Raw genomic sequence first — 14,700 nt, 5'->3', positions numbered from 1 at the left:
GACACATACCAACCAGCTGAGGACAAAAGGAAAAGTGATGACGTCATTGCTTAGGTTAACAAATACCGAACAATGCCATGATGAATCAAACGCAAGACCACTCTTAGAAACATTCTATGGCTCCATATGTATAAGGCCTGTAAATAATCAAGTTGAAAGGATATTTCTTGAAAAATGTATGCTTCGTTTTGGCTTTAAATGATCTGGCATGATTAAGCTCTGTTTTTAGCTTTTTAAGTTATTATATATATATATTTAAAAAAAAAAAAATTTAAAACTGATATTAACGGAATTTACATATTCACATAAGTATATTTAAATAAATTTAAAAAATATTATATTTTACTTTTTTAATTTTTAATATTTAATTAAAAAAATCAACATTAATAATTAATAATAAAATAAAATTATAACTATTTATATATATTATTTTTGAAAATTCAAAATAATCACTTCCTCACCATACTCCCTGTATATACTTTTGTTTGTCACTCAAGCTCTATCATGTATGATGGCAGAAGCCAAACGATGTAGCGATGAAAGGTCTGAAAATTTATGCTTTTACTCTTGTCATTACTAATAATACTCTTTATGTTTAGCCTTGCATCAAGCCTGGGAAGCTATTTCACGGTGATCTTCAAATATCCAAAATCATTTTGTTCTGACCTCAATTGTTTGACATTTTAGCACTAGTGAAAAAGACAGGATAAAGAAAAGAAAATTAATTGGGTTAGTTAGAGAAAAGCTTGTATTTTCAAGTTTAAAGGGAAAATGGATTCAAGAAATTTAATATTATTTGTCTAACAAAGAAAGGATGGCGTTTTCTTTTTTATTTTTTATCAGAGAGGTAAGGGGTCATTATTTCAAACCCTCAAACTATGAGGGCTCAAATTCTGAAGGAACTGTATTTTCCAAGGAACTCCTTATAATAGGCTTGCAAAAGGAAATAAGTTTGTCGATATAAAACAGCACCATGGACGCAAAACCTGCAATAAAGGGTTGTTCAATCAAAAACCACAAACACATGTTTGTGAGTTTTACTCTCATAACTTGGTCTTGCTCTTGCACTCCTGGTCTTGAATCTTCATAGCAGGAAAAGCAATTGTGAACTTGCATGCAGAAGTAGCAACAGCATGCTTCTTGAATATCCCCAGGAAATTAACCCTCCCTGGAATCGTCGTTCGTGCTGAGTCAATAAAATTTAAAAAACTACAAATTAGTTTTTGAGCAGAGTCATATTTACCTTGCCATTAATTGTAATAAAATTGACATAAAAATGTCTTTCAGTATTATGTGTTTTTCTATACAAAACAATAAAAACCTAAGTTTAATTAAATCTATAGTTTGGTTCTTTAATTTAAATATTATATTTTTTAATTCATATTAAAATTTAATGATAAATATTTTAACTATTTACAAATAAGCTAGTATCTAATTTTACAAGTTGATTCTAAATAATATATTTATTTACAAATAAATTCTTATATTTTTAAAAATAATCTTTAAATATTATAATCATTTATAAATAATCCCTATAATTTTATAAATTAATTTTTATATAATATAATTATTTTAAAAAATACCTTATATTCTACAAATGGATTCTCAAATAGTTATTTATAAATAAGTATTAAGTTTACGAATTGATTTCTAGATATTATAATTATTTTTGAACATCCCTTATATTTTTATTACCAGCTGGCCAGCTCAAGTGATTCAACCAAATTACCAAACCCAGCCCAACCCAGCTGAAGAGGAAGATCACCCATATTTGATCCCATATCCATCAATGTAGCTATGTGTCGATCCCAAATCTAGAGATCTTTGGGGAGCCCCTTCTGTGAAGCTTCCTTCTCAGTTTTTGAGATGTTAATTCTGAATTTGATTATTGTTGAAATTGCTTATTGAAACCTAAGATTTACATTTTATTAATTAGGAAGTTTGTGATACGTTATTGTTACCGGAAATGAAACAATCTATTAGGATTTTTTTGGAGATAATTATTGTATTATTGATTTTTCATTAATTGAATTAAATCGAACTGATTTGAGAGTTTAGTTTTAATTATAAAAGGTAGGAATCAATTTACAAACTATAAGATTTTATTTGTAAATAATTATCACATATAAAGTAATTTATAAAGTTATAGGTATTATATATAAATAATTAAATATTTAGAAATTAATTTATAAAATGTTATATCTTATTTATAAATAATTATGATACGTAGGACTTAATTTATAAAATTATATAGATTAAACAATTACAATATTTAAAGATAGTTTATAAAAATGTAATAACTTATGTGTAAATAAGAATATTAATTAGCTAGGTTCAACTTGTAAAATTGTAGTTCCTTATTTGTATATAATTAAAATATTTATGCTTAAATTTATAATAATATTAATTGAAAAAATATAAAATTTAAACTAAGAAATTTAAAAAAAAAAAAATCTAGACTAGTTTAGTATTCACCTAAAATACACGTACTGTGAATTCATATAATTTTGATATGGAAAAACTCATGATTTATACTCTGAATTCATAATCAACTCTTAATTGCGTCAGAGTACCAATTCCATCATTCATACATTGCACAAGAAATTAACTTAACAAATCCAATATGCATATTAATGTAACCTAATGAAACACCAAGTACTCTTAATTCAAGTCTTTACCAATTTTGACACAAATTCATCAATGTCCTTGTCTGAAGTCCCAGCTTCACTAATAGCCTCAATGGCCAACTCACTCCATTTCTCAACATTCTTCTTCACCTCTTTCCCTCTTTCACCCTCCATTATTTCTCTTACACATAACTCAATCTCATCTCTTGTCACAATCCCTTTTTCCTCATCAACCTTAACTCTAATTCCCACCTTCCAAACATCCTCCACAAGTTTGGCATTCGCCGGTTGGTCGCTCCATAACGGCATAGCCACCATAGGCACACCCAAGCTTATTGCCTCAATTGTTGAGTTCCAACCACAGTGGGTCAAAAAGCATCCCACAGCTTTGTTGGTTAGCAGCTTTACTTGACAACTCCAGTTCACTACAAGGCCCTTATCACCCAATTCTTCCATGAATGTATTGGGGAGTTTTGCTTCCTCAGTAGCCCTAATTACCCACAAGAAATAAAAATTGCTTTTCTTTAAACCCCACAAAATTTCCTCCATTTGCTCCTCACTTAAGCCAGAGAAACTGCCGAAGGACACATACACCACTGATCTTTCCGGCTTAGTGCTGAGCCAATTGCTTGAGATAGAGGCATCTAATGGAAAGAGGTCCACACCATAATCATCGTCATCTTCAATCCTCTTGTCTAAGTAAATTGATGGAACTGTCGGTCCAACTGCCAACACAGGACAAACTTTTGACATCGTCTCCACTGCCTGTTGATTTTAAAGTTAGTTTAGGACAAAAGGATATGGTTAAAACTATGAACTTACTTGATTACCTCAGGCTCTAGCTCATAGAAAGTGTTGATGAGGATAAAATCAGCTTTATCAGCGTTAGAGAACTGATTTATGAGCATCTCCAAGTGAGCAGGATATGAATCTGGCAAACGAACGAACGATGGCAGGTCTCTAAACTCAAGCAAAGGCAATCCCGGAATTGAAACTGGGGTTGAAGAAATTGGTAGCGTAAGTAACTTATGCTGAATGTTATAGTAAATATAATCAACTGCACATGGCTGAGTGAAAAACGCAGCCCCCAGCAACCCAAATTCCTTGGCGACGTCCAAGGCCCATGGCAAGAAAGGTTCATATATCACACAGTGAATAGGGTTCGAGGTGTTTTGATACTTCAAGATGAGCTCCGACAGGGTTCTTGAACCGGCAACCTTCAGCCGCTCAAGATAGGTGTCGACAGAGTCAGCTTTTGGAAAGCCACCGTTATCATAGCCGTCGGAGATTACATCAAGCTGCACAGGGCCGACAGAGGAGCCAAGTTTCATGGATTTGGCGATGAAAATGGAAGTAACAAGGGTGGCTTTAAGACCTTTGGAAACCAAGCGCCTGGCGAATTGTATCATGGGATTGACATGGCCTTGGCCAGGGTAAGGAACTAGAAGGACATGGGGCTTAGAAGCAGTTTCCATTGAAACTCTCTATTTTCTTTATGTTTTTGTGAATGAAGGACTTGAGCTTACATCAGCTCCCTCTGAATTGGACAAATAAATAAGTGGATGGAAAAACAGGACATGAAAATTTACAGCTCCATCTTTGGATAACTATGGTATGATGGAATGGTGTAGTTACATGCTAAGAGTGGTGATTTTACACCATCCCCTAATTTTATCTAAAAATAATTAAGCAACTAAATTATTTTGACTAAATTACGATTTATGTACTTGAAAGAGATAATTAAAAAAATAGAAAAAGAAAGGAAATAATAAGATAAGTCTTAGTAAATTATAAAAATAGTTATTTTCTTTAAAGATAAGAGTTAATAGAAAAAGTAATTTTTTTTTATTTTGTTATAATTATTTTTTATATTTTTTATTAATTAAAATATAATCTTTTAAAATTATTTTAATTATATATATAACGTGACTCACATTACTCATCACGTTATTGCACCATATTATATCAATAAAATTTAAAATTAATCATTAAGAAAATTTTATATTTTATTTTTATTATATTTTTTTTTATTTTTTTATTTTTTATCAATTAAATTTTATTTTTTTAATATTTAAATAAATGCACCTATCGTTATTTATATAATTAAATTTATAAAATTATCAATTTACCTTTTTTTATTATCAAATATATTTAAAAATTATTATTTAGTTTTTAATTTTTATTAATAATTTTATAATAATAATTTATTTTAATTTTATTTTAACTAAAATCATTATGAACTAACTTTTTTAAAATCTGTTTAATATATTTATTATTTAGCATTATTTTAAATCTATGGTTAAGAAAATAATCTTATTAAATATATTAGTTATGAAGTATTAAAAAATAATTTAAAATAATATATTTAATATATTCGATTTAAAAATATTAAAAATAAAAAAATAATATTTCAGGATATTTTTTTGTTAAATTATTCTTTTAACTTATACTTGTCAATCTATATTTTTTTTAATTATATTATATTTAGAGTGAATTTTAAAAAAATTAATAATATATAAATTAAATATTTAATTATTTAGCTTAATTTAGTTAAATAATTAAAAAAGTATATAATTATTTGAAATTATAAATTTAATTTTTATTTTATTAATAAAAATTCAAAATAGTCATTCACTCACCATACTTCCTGTATATACTTTTGTTTGTCACTCAAGTTCTATCATGTATGATGGCAGAAGCTAAAAGATGTAGCGATGAAAGGTCTGAAAATTTATGCTTTTACTCTTGTCATTACTAATAATACTCTTTATGTTTAGCCTTGCATCAAGCCTGGGAAGCTATTTCACGGTGATCTTCAAATACCCAAAATCATTTTGTTCTGACCTCAATTGTTTGACATTTTAGCTCTAGTGAAAAAGACAGGATAAAGAAAGGAAAAATAATTGGGTTAGTTAGAGAAAAGCTTGTATTTTCAAGTCTAAAAGGAAAATGGATTTAAGAAATTTAATATTATTTGTCTAACAAAGTAAGGATGGCGTTTTTTTTTAATTTTTAATTTTTATTTTTTTATCAGAGAGGTAAGTGGTCATTATTTCAAACCCTCAAACTACGTGGGCTCAAATTCTGAAGGAACTGTATTTTCCAAGGAACTCCTTATAATAGGCTTGCAAAAGGAAATAAGTTTGTCGATATAGAACAGCACCATGGCTAGTAGGGAGCTTTTAAAACATGGGTGAGATTTAAATATTGGGGATGAGACAAATGTGTTTTTGTGATGGTTGCCCAGCAATTACGGACTAACAAATATCCTAATCCAACAATCAATTAACTTTGTAATTAAGAATCAAGTGGCCAATTTGATCAAAACAACAAAGCAATTTTGGAATGAAGCACAATTGCATGAATATTGAATAAAATCAAAGAAAAAAGTTTCTGTTCAGATCTCACGACCCTTTAAACAACCTTAGTTTCAACGAAACTTCAACTAGAGAGAGGGTTTCAGCCACTCATGGCTGAACCAAAACAGAAAATAAAAGAAAAGAAGAAAGAAAAGATGAAGAACTAAAGTGTGGAGAGAGACTTTGGAGCCTTGCCGAATTTTTGGAGAAGAGGTGGAACCAAATTTGTCTTCTTGTCTTCTTGAGGCCTTTAAATATGTCTTGAGAGGCTGCCTAGGGTTTCATGGAAGTCCAGGAGACTTTTAGAGGCTGTCCAAAGTGTCCTTGGTGTTGCATGTGCCTTGTTTGTGCATGAGTGAAGGCAAAAACGAGTCACATGTGATAGAAAGCAATTGGGGGCACTTTGGTCTTTTCATAGCTGTCCAAGATCCTCAAGATGTTGTACATTAAGTCCAAGAGATTGCCCATGCACTAATAAGGAAGGTGGAGCCTCCTTTTTGAATTTTGAATATGCATGATACTAAGTGGGAAACATGTGATCTTTGGATTTGGCTTCCTTAATAAGCTTGATCTTGAAATCCAATATTTGAATGTGAATCTTGAAGATTTGGATCTCAAAATACTTCCCTTGTTTGGCTCCTCAAATATGGCAACTTGGGATATGGCTTCTTGGATAAGGAAAGAGAGTGTTGAGAGTGATTTTCGGCTGCCTAAAATGAGTTTCGGAGGCTGGACTTTCGGCTCTGGACACAAGGTTCGGCGGCCAAAGGTGCCGCCGAAGGTGGTCGACTTTTGTCTCTGGAGTCCTCTTTCGGCCGTCGAAGGTTGCCGCCGAAGGTGACTGATTTTTGGCCTCCGAAAGTTGCCTCCGAAGGTTGCTTCTCTAGTTTTGGCTTCTTTTGGCACTTTTAAGAGCATTTTCTCCAAATTGTTTCTTCACACCTAATACTTGCAAAACATGATTAAAACCACAAAATTAGGTAGAATAGGTGCAAATAAACATCAGTAAGATCATGAAAATATGGGCTAAAATATGCTCTATCAAATACCCCCACACTTAAGCTTTTTCTTGTCCTCAAGCAAGTAAACATAGTCAAATAAGCTTCCTTTGCTCTAGATCCTTATTACCACTTAAGCTCATACTCTAGACACTCATTTTGAATCATTGCAGTGAAGATTATATGCATGAAGATTACTTACCTCTTTTCCTTGTTTCCCTTTGCTTACCATGGCTAGGATTTGTTTTCCTCAAGAGAGACATGCATATTATGTTAAGACTTTTTCTAGCTTTTGGATTGACTTGCCCTTACCTTGAAGTACTTTATTCAGGCTTTTTGCACTTTGATTTTGCTTGAAAAGATCACCAACCTTTTGACGTGAAGGTACATATTTGTGATACCCACCCCCAGTTACTCAGTTGATCACCTTTCCAAGTGGCTACTAGCTCTTTTCATAGTCTTTTTGACAATTGGAATGTTTTCTTGTTTTGTGCTTTTGAGGGCTTTGCCTTTGCTGAATTTTCTTTCTCTCAATGATTTGGGCAAATCAACACCAATTGCTAAAGCAAGTCACATTAGGTTCATTCACACAATTTCAATTTATTCTCAATCAATTGAGGGTCATCAATACATTTTTCACCATGGCAAACTCAAAGATTCAATTCAAAAGGCAATTCTCAAACATGAATATAACTCACTGCAATTGATTCAACATAAGTTTAAAGAGTTATCACATTAATGGGGTCATGGCAAGAAAAACTCATCTAACATAGTTCATCAGTTTGAGTAGAGCAAAACAAAAAGAAGAAGAAGAAGGTTGTGGTTGTGTGTGTTTTATTGAAAGCATAAACAAATTAAAATTTAACTGTGGCTAATTAACTTAAGACTGAAAGGAAAAAGAAAAAATTTTGCAATGAAATCGCATAAGAGAAGGGGAGAAGAAGAAGGAAAAGGGAGAAGAAGAAGAAAGAAGCTATATGCACCCCCACACTTAAATTATGCATTGTCCTCAATGTAAAAGAAAAGAGAAGAGGAGAGGAGAAGAAGAGAGGAGAGAACAAAAGAAACTGAGTACTTCCCTGGGGTGTGGTGTGCATGGCATGATTCTCTAGGCAGAAGGATGTTGTAGTGGAATTTCTTCCACCACTTGTACTGCGAACCCTTCAAAGTATGGTTTCAGACGATGTCCATTCACTTTGAAGATTTTTCCAGTTTCAATGCTTTGGATGTCTACAGCTCCATGTGGGTATGCATGTTCTACAATGAATGGTCCAATCCACCTAGATCGTAGCTTTCCTGGGAACAGTTTCAGACGAGAGTCAAAGAGTAAGACTTTATCACCAACCTCAAATTATTTTCTTGAAAGATGATTGTCATGGGAGGCTTTGGTCTTTGTTTTGTAGTTCCAAGAGTTCTTATATGCATCTCGTCTTATTTCCTCAAGCTCTTGCAGTTGTAACTTGCGATAGTGTCCGGCTTCTTTGAGGTCCATGTTGCAATTCTTTACAGCCCAATATGCCTTGTGCTCAAGCTCAACTGGTAGGTGACAAGCTTTCCCATAGACAAGTCTATAAGGGGACATACCTATGGGGGTCTTGTAGGCTGTTCTGTAGGCCCATAAGGCATCCTCTAATCTTAAGCTCCAATCCTTTCGGTTGGGAGAAACTGTCTTTTCAAGGATGGCTTTGATTTCTCTGTTGGACACTTCAGCTTGTCCATTCGTCTGAGGGTGGTAGGCTGTGGATGTTCTGTGGATGACATTGTGTTTTCTAAGAAGGCTTTCCACTACCCTATTGCAAAAATGGGTCCCTCTATCACTGATGATTGCTTTTGGTACTCCATGTCTGGCAAAGATGTTGGTCTTCACAAAGTCTATCACTGCCTTGGCATCATCAGTCTTAGTTGCTCTAGCCTCCACCCATTTGGATACATAATCCACTGCAAGGATGATATAAGTGTATCCAAAGGATGGTGGGAATGGTTCCATGAAGTCTATGCCCCAAACATCAAACACCTCACAGACCATGATGGGGTTTTGTGGCATTTGATTTATTTTGCTCAGATTTTCGGTCTGTTGACACCTGACACATGTCCTGCAAAATAGAAAAGCATCTCGAAACATGGTGGGCCAGAATAGGCCACTTTCAAGTATCTTGTGAGCATTTTTCCTTGGACCAAAGTGTCCTCCACAACTATATGAATGACAAAAAGTAAGTACAGAGGCTATTTCTTGATCAGGGATGCATCTCCTTATCATTTGGTCAGCACAATGTTTTCACAAATATGGTTCATCCCAAACATAGTATTTGGCATCCTTTTTTATTTTATCTTTAGTGTGCTTGGGCATGTCAGAAGGTAAGTTACCTGTGGCCAAGTAGTTTACCATATCGGCGTACCATGGCTCATCAGATTGAGCAAGGAAGATTTGTTCAAGGAGGTCTTCCTTGGTTTCTTCAGATTCAGGAAGGTGTTGTTCTGAGCTTGTCTGCAAGGAATGTGGGGCGAAAGAGCTTGCTTGTGATGAAGGCTGCTGGGAGAGGTTCGGCGGCCGAAAAGTGTCTGAGTTCGGCGGCCGAATTGCTTCAGTTTGCGGAGTGAGCTTTGGCGATGGATTCGGCTTCCGCAAGTCAGTGGGGTTCGGCGGCCGAAGAATGTCTTCTCTCTGCGCAATGTTTCCCTAAAGTGGTGCGACAGAATCTGGTTCCTGAGGAGTAGTAGGGTTCAGCGGCCGAAAGTGGGCTATGTTCGCGGCCGAATGTCTTCTGTCTGCTCGATCTCAACTTGCTGAATGCTGCAGATTGTTTCTTTTAGTTTCAGGTTTTCAATCCTGCAAAGATCATCATTTAAAACACAATCTCGATTCTCATTAAACACATCTTGACTCAAGCAGTCAATAATATCAAGACCATAAACATGGGTCATGTCATGTGGGTATTTCATAGCATCATAAACATTGTACTTAATTTCTTCCCCTTCAAACTCCATGGTAAGAGTACCATCATGCACATCAATTTTAGTTCTAGCAGTACTCAAGAAGGGGCGTCCAAGAAGAATATCAGAACTAGTATTGCAACTATCTTCCTTAGTATCAATCACATAGAAATCAGCAGGAAAGACAAGTTCATCTACTTGGACTAACACATCTTCTAGAACACCTATGGGGTGTACCACAGATCTATCAGCCAATTGTATCACAACTCTTATTTCTTTTAGTGCACATGCATTGAGAGATTTATAGATGGAGAGAGGCATGACATTAATAGATGCACCAAGATCACACATGGCTTTCTTGATACCAACATTCCCAATTTTGCAAGAGATAGCAAACATACCTTTGTCCTTGCATTTAGTAGGGAGTTCTCTTTTAATAACAGCAGTAACTACCTCACCTACACTTACTTTCTCTCTTTCAGCTAGCTTTCTTCTATTGGTGCACAACTCTTTTAGAAATTTTGCGTACCTTGGAATCTGCTTGACAGCATCTAGCAGTGGTATGTTGATTTTCACTTTTCTGAAGGTCTCAAGGATCTCCTTTTCTTCTTTTTCTTTTTGAGTTCTTTCAAATCTTTTTGGAAAAGGAGGTGGTGCAGAATGCGATGAAGAGGCTTCAGATTGCCTTGGATGTTGTGCAGAGGGTGTCTCAGATGATGTATGCTTTGGTTCAACTTGCTTTTCCTCCTCAAATTTTGCATCTTGAAGCTCTTTCCCACTTCTCAAAATAATGGCACTTACATTTTGTTTGGGATTTGCCTCAGTTTGGGAAGGCAACTTTCCTTGAGCTTCCAATCTGTTTATGGAGGTGGCCATCTGTCCCATCTGTTGTTGTATCATTTGCAAGGTCTTCACTACCTCATTCATAGTGTTATTGTCCATTGGAGGTGCTGGTTGGACTTGGCTTCTTTGGTAACCTTGGTGATTCTGATCAGTGTTGCCCTTTCCATAGCTGAAATTGGGATGGTCTCTCCAACCTGGGTTATAGGTGTTGGAGTATGGATCATATCTAGGCTGGTTGTTGTACCTCCCAATGGCGTTGGCTTGATGATGGTCTTCTTGGAGTGTGGGACATTGATCAGTTGGGTGTCCCACACATAAACAAATCCCACATGGCCTAGGCGGCTGGGGTGCTTGAATCTGTTGTACCACATCCACCACAGCATTTTTTATAACAGATGTTAGTTCAGACATAGTAGGAAAATTTACCTCATTGGCCCTTTGTAGTTGCCTCTCTTCTTCATATTGCCTAGATGAGGCTGCAAGAGTGGAGATTAATTCTCTCATTTGTCTAGGTGTTTTGTCTTCAATGGAGCCTCCACAGGTTACATAAATGAATTTTTTTTCTGAGGGAGATAATCCTCCATAGAAGAATTGTATAAGGGCCTTGTCTGACATGTCATGTTGAGGGCATTCTGTGCAAAGTCTTTCAAACCTTTCCCAATAATCATATAGGTCCTCAGATGGTTTTTGCTTTATGCTTGTAATTTCTCTTATTATGCCAATTGATTTATGAGTTGGGAAGTATTTGTTCAAAAAGGTTCTGACCATATCATCCCAAGAGGTAATAGATCCAGGTGTCGATCCCAAATCTAGAGATCTTCACTCATTCGTTTGGGGAGCCCTTTCTGTGAAGCTTCCTTCTCAGTTTTTGAGATGTTAATTCTGAATTTGATTATTGTTGAAATTGCTTATTGAAACCTAAGATTTAAATTTTATTAATTAGGAAGTTTGTGATACGTTATTGTTATCGGAAATGAAATAATCTATTAGGATTTGATTTTTGTGATAGAGAGAAATAATGTCGTCTAGTGTTACATTATCAATTTTTAATCGAATTGAATTAAATCAAACTGATCTGAGTGTTTAGTCTTAATTATACCGTTTAGGAATCAATTTATAAAATATAAGATTTTGTTTGTAAATAATTATCACATATAAAATAATTTATAAAATTATAGGTATTATATATAGATAATTAAATATTTAGAGATTGATTTATAAAATATTATATTTTATTCATAAATAATTACAATATATAGGAATTAATTTATAAAATTATATAGATTAAACAATTTAAAGATAGTTTATAAAAATGTAATAACTTGTGTGTAAATAAGCATATTAATTAGCTAGGTTCAACTTGTAAAATTGTAGTTACTTATTTGTATATAATTAAAATATTTATGCTTAAATTTATAATAATATTAATTGAAAAAATATAAAATTTAAATTAAGAAATTAAAAAAAAAAACTTAATCTAGACTAGTTTAGTATTCACCTAAAATACAGGCACTGTGAATTCATATAATTTTTATATGGAAAAACTCATGATTTATATTTTGAATTCATAATCAACTCTTAATTGCATCAGAGTACCAATTCCATCATTCATACATTGCACAAGAAATTAACTTAACAAATCCAAAGTGCATATTAATGTAACCTAATGAAACACCAAGTACTCTTAATTCAAGTCTTTACCAATTTTGACACAAATTCATCAATGTCCTTGTCTGAAGTCCCAGCTTCACTAATAGCCTCAATGGCCAACTCACTCCATTTCTCAACATTCTTCTTCACCTCTTTCCCTCTTTCACCCTCCATTATTTCTCTTACACATAACTCAATCTCATCTCTTGTCACAATCCCTTTTTCCTCATCAACCTTAACTCTAATTCCCACCTTCCAAACATCCTCTACAAGTTTGGCATTCGCCGGTTGGTCGGTCCATAATGGCATAGCCACCATAGGCACACCCAAGCTTATTGCCTCAATTGTTGAGTTCCAACCACAATGGGTCAAAAAGCATCCCACAGCTTTGTTGGTTAGCAGCTTTACTTGACAACTCCAGTTCACTACAAGGCCCTTATCTCCCAATTCTTCCATGAATGTCTTGGGGAGTTTCGTTTCCTCAGTAGCCCTAATTACCCACAAGAAATAAAAATTGCTTTTCTTTAAACCCCACAAAATTTCCTCCATTTGCTCCTCACTTAAGCCAGAGAGACTGCCGAAGGACACATACACCACTGATCTTTCTGGCTTAGTGCTGAGCCAATTGCTTGAGATAGAGGCATCTAATGGAAAGAGGTCGACACCATAATCATCGTCATCTTCAATCCTCTTGTCTAAGTAAATTGATGGAACTGTCGGTCCAACTGTCAACACAGGACAAACTTTTGACATTGTTTCCACTGCCTGTTGATTTTAAAGTTAGTTTAGGACAAAAGGATAAGGTTAAAACTATGAACTTACTTGATTACCTCAGGCTCTAGCTCATAGAAAGTGTTGATGAGGATAAAATCAGCTTTATCAGCGTTAGAGAACTGATTTATGAGCATCTCAAAGTAAGCAGGATATGAATCTGGCAAACGAACGAACGATGGCAGGTCTCTAAACTCAAGCAAAGGCAATCCCGGAATTGAAACTGGGGTTGAAGAAATTGGTAGCGTAAGTAACTTATGCTGAATGTTATAGTAAATATAATCAACTGCACATGGCTGAGTGAAAAACGCAGCCCCCAGCAACCCAAATTCCTTGGCGACGTCCAAGGCCCATGGCAAGAAAGGTTCATATATCACACAGTGAATAGGGTTCGAGGTGTTTTGATACTTCAAGATGAGCTCCGACAGGGTTCTTGAACCGGCAACCTTCAGCCGCTCAAGATAGGTGTCGACAGAGTCAGCTTTTGGAAAGCCACCGTTATCATAGCCGTCGGAGATTACATCAAGCTGCACAGGGCCGACAGAGGAGCCAAGTTTCATGGATTTGGCGATGAAAATGGAAGTAACAAGGGTGGCTTTAAGACCTTTGGAAACCAAGCGCCTGGCGAATTGTATCATGGGATTGACATGGCCTTGGCCAGGGTAAGGAACTAGAAGGACATGGGGCTTAGAAGCAGTTTCCATTGAAACTCTCTATTTTCTTTATGTTTTTGTGAATGAAGGACTTGAGCTTACATCAGCTCCCTCTGAATTGGACAAATAAATAAGTGGATGGAAAAACAGGACATGAAAATTTAGAGCTCCATCTTTGGATAACTATGGTATGATGGAATGGTGTAGTTACATGCTAAGAGTGGTGATTTTACACCATCCCCTAATTTTATCTAAAAATAATTAAGCAACTAAATTATTTTGACTAAATTACGATTTATGTACTTGAAAGAGATAATTAAAAAAGATAGAAAAAAGAAAGAAAATAATAAGATAAGTCTTAATAAATTATAAAAATAGTTATTTTGTTCAAAGATAAGAGTTAATAGTAAAAAAAAATTTCCTAATTATATTCTATATTTTTTTATTAATTAAAACATAATTTTTTAAAATTATTTTAATCATATTTGTGAATTACATATCTTTCATTATGTCACCACACCATATTATATTAATAAAATTTAAAATTAATTGCAAAAAAAATTTTATATTTTATTTTTATTATAATTTTATTCTATGCTTTTATGTTTTATCAATTAAACTCTACTTGTTTTTAATATCTAGATAAATGTGCCTACCATTATTTTATATAATTAGACTTGTAAAATTATCCAACTTCTTTTTTTCACTATTAAATATATTTCTCAGAATAATTCAGATACTCTTACCATCAGACTAAGTCTATAAGTGTAATATTACTTTAAAACTATCCTTAAAAAAATAATCTTATTAAATATATTAGTTATAAAATATTAAAAAATAATTTAAAATAATATTTAATATGATTTAA

At 33.9% G+C, this 14,700-nt stretch overlaps 2 protein-coding genes across 2 annotated transcripts; both read right to left on the bottom strand.

The window, feature by feature from the left end:
* Positions 1–2,607: 2,607 nt before the first annotated feature.
* On the bottom strand, positions 2,608–4,198 carry LOC110614446 (UDP-glycosyltransferase 74F2). Its single transcript, XM_021755980.2, has 2 exons — positions 3,458–4,198; positions 2,608–3,392 (listed from the first exon to the last, which is right to left on the bottom strand). Exons 1-2 carry the CDS (start codon positions 4,100–4,102, stop codon positions 2,667–2,669), a joined length of 1,371 nt encoding a protein of 456 aa, XP_021611672.1. The 5' UTR covers positions 4,103–4,198; the 3' UTR covers positions 2,608–2,666.
* An 8,088-nt stretch (positions 4,199–12,286) lies between these two features.
* LOC110614541 (UDP-glycosyltransferase 74F2) lies at positions 12,287–13,984 on the bottom strand. Its single transcript, XM_021756101.2, has 2 exons — positions 13,239–13,984; positions 12,287–13,173 (listed from the first exon to the last, which is right to left on the bottom strand). Exons 1-2 carry the CDS (start codon positions 13,881–13,883, stop codon positions 12,448–12,450), a joined length of 1,371 nt encoding a protein of 456 aa, XP_021611793.1. The 5' UTR covers positions 13,884–13,984; the 3' UTR covers positions 12,287–12,447.
* Between the last annotated feature and the right edge of the window lie 716 nt (positions 13,985–14,700).

Source organism: Manihot esculenta, chromosome 5 (assembly GCF_001659605.2).
Source record: "Manihot esculenta cultivar AM560-2 chromosome 5, M.esculenta_v8, whole genome shotgun sequence".
NCBI classification, from domain to species: Eukaryota; Viridiplantae; Streptophyta; class Magnoliopsida; order Malpighiales; family Euphorbiaceae; genus Manihot; species Manihot esculenta.
Note: the sequence above shows the minus strand (reverse complement) of the source record. Positions and strands in the feature narration are given on the sequence as shown.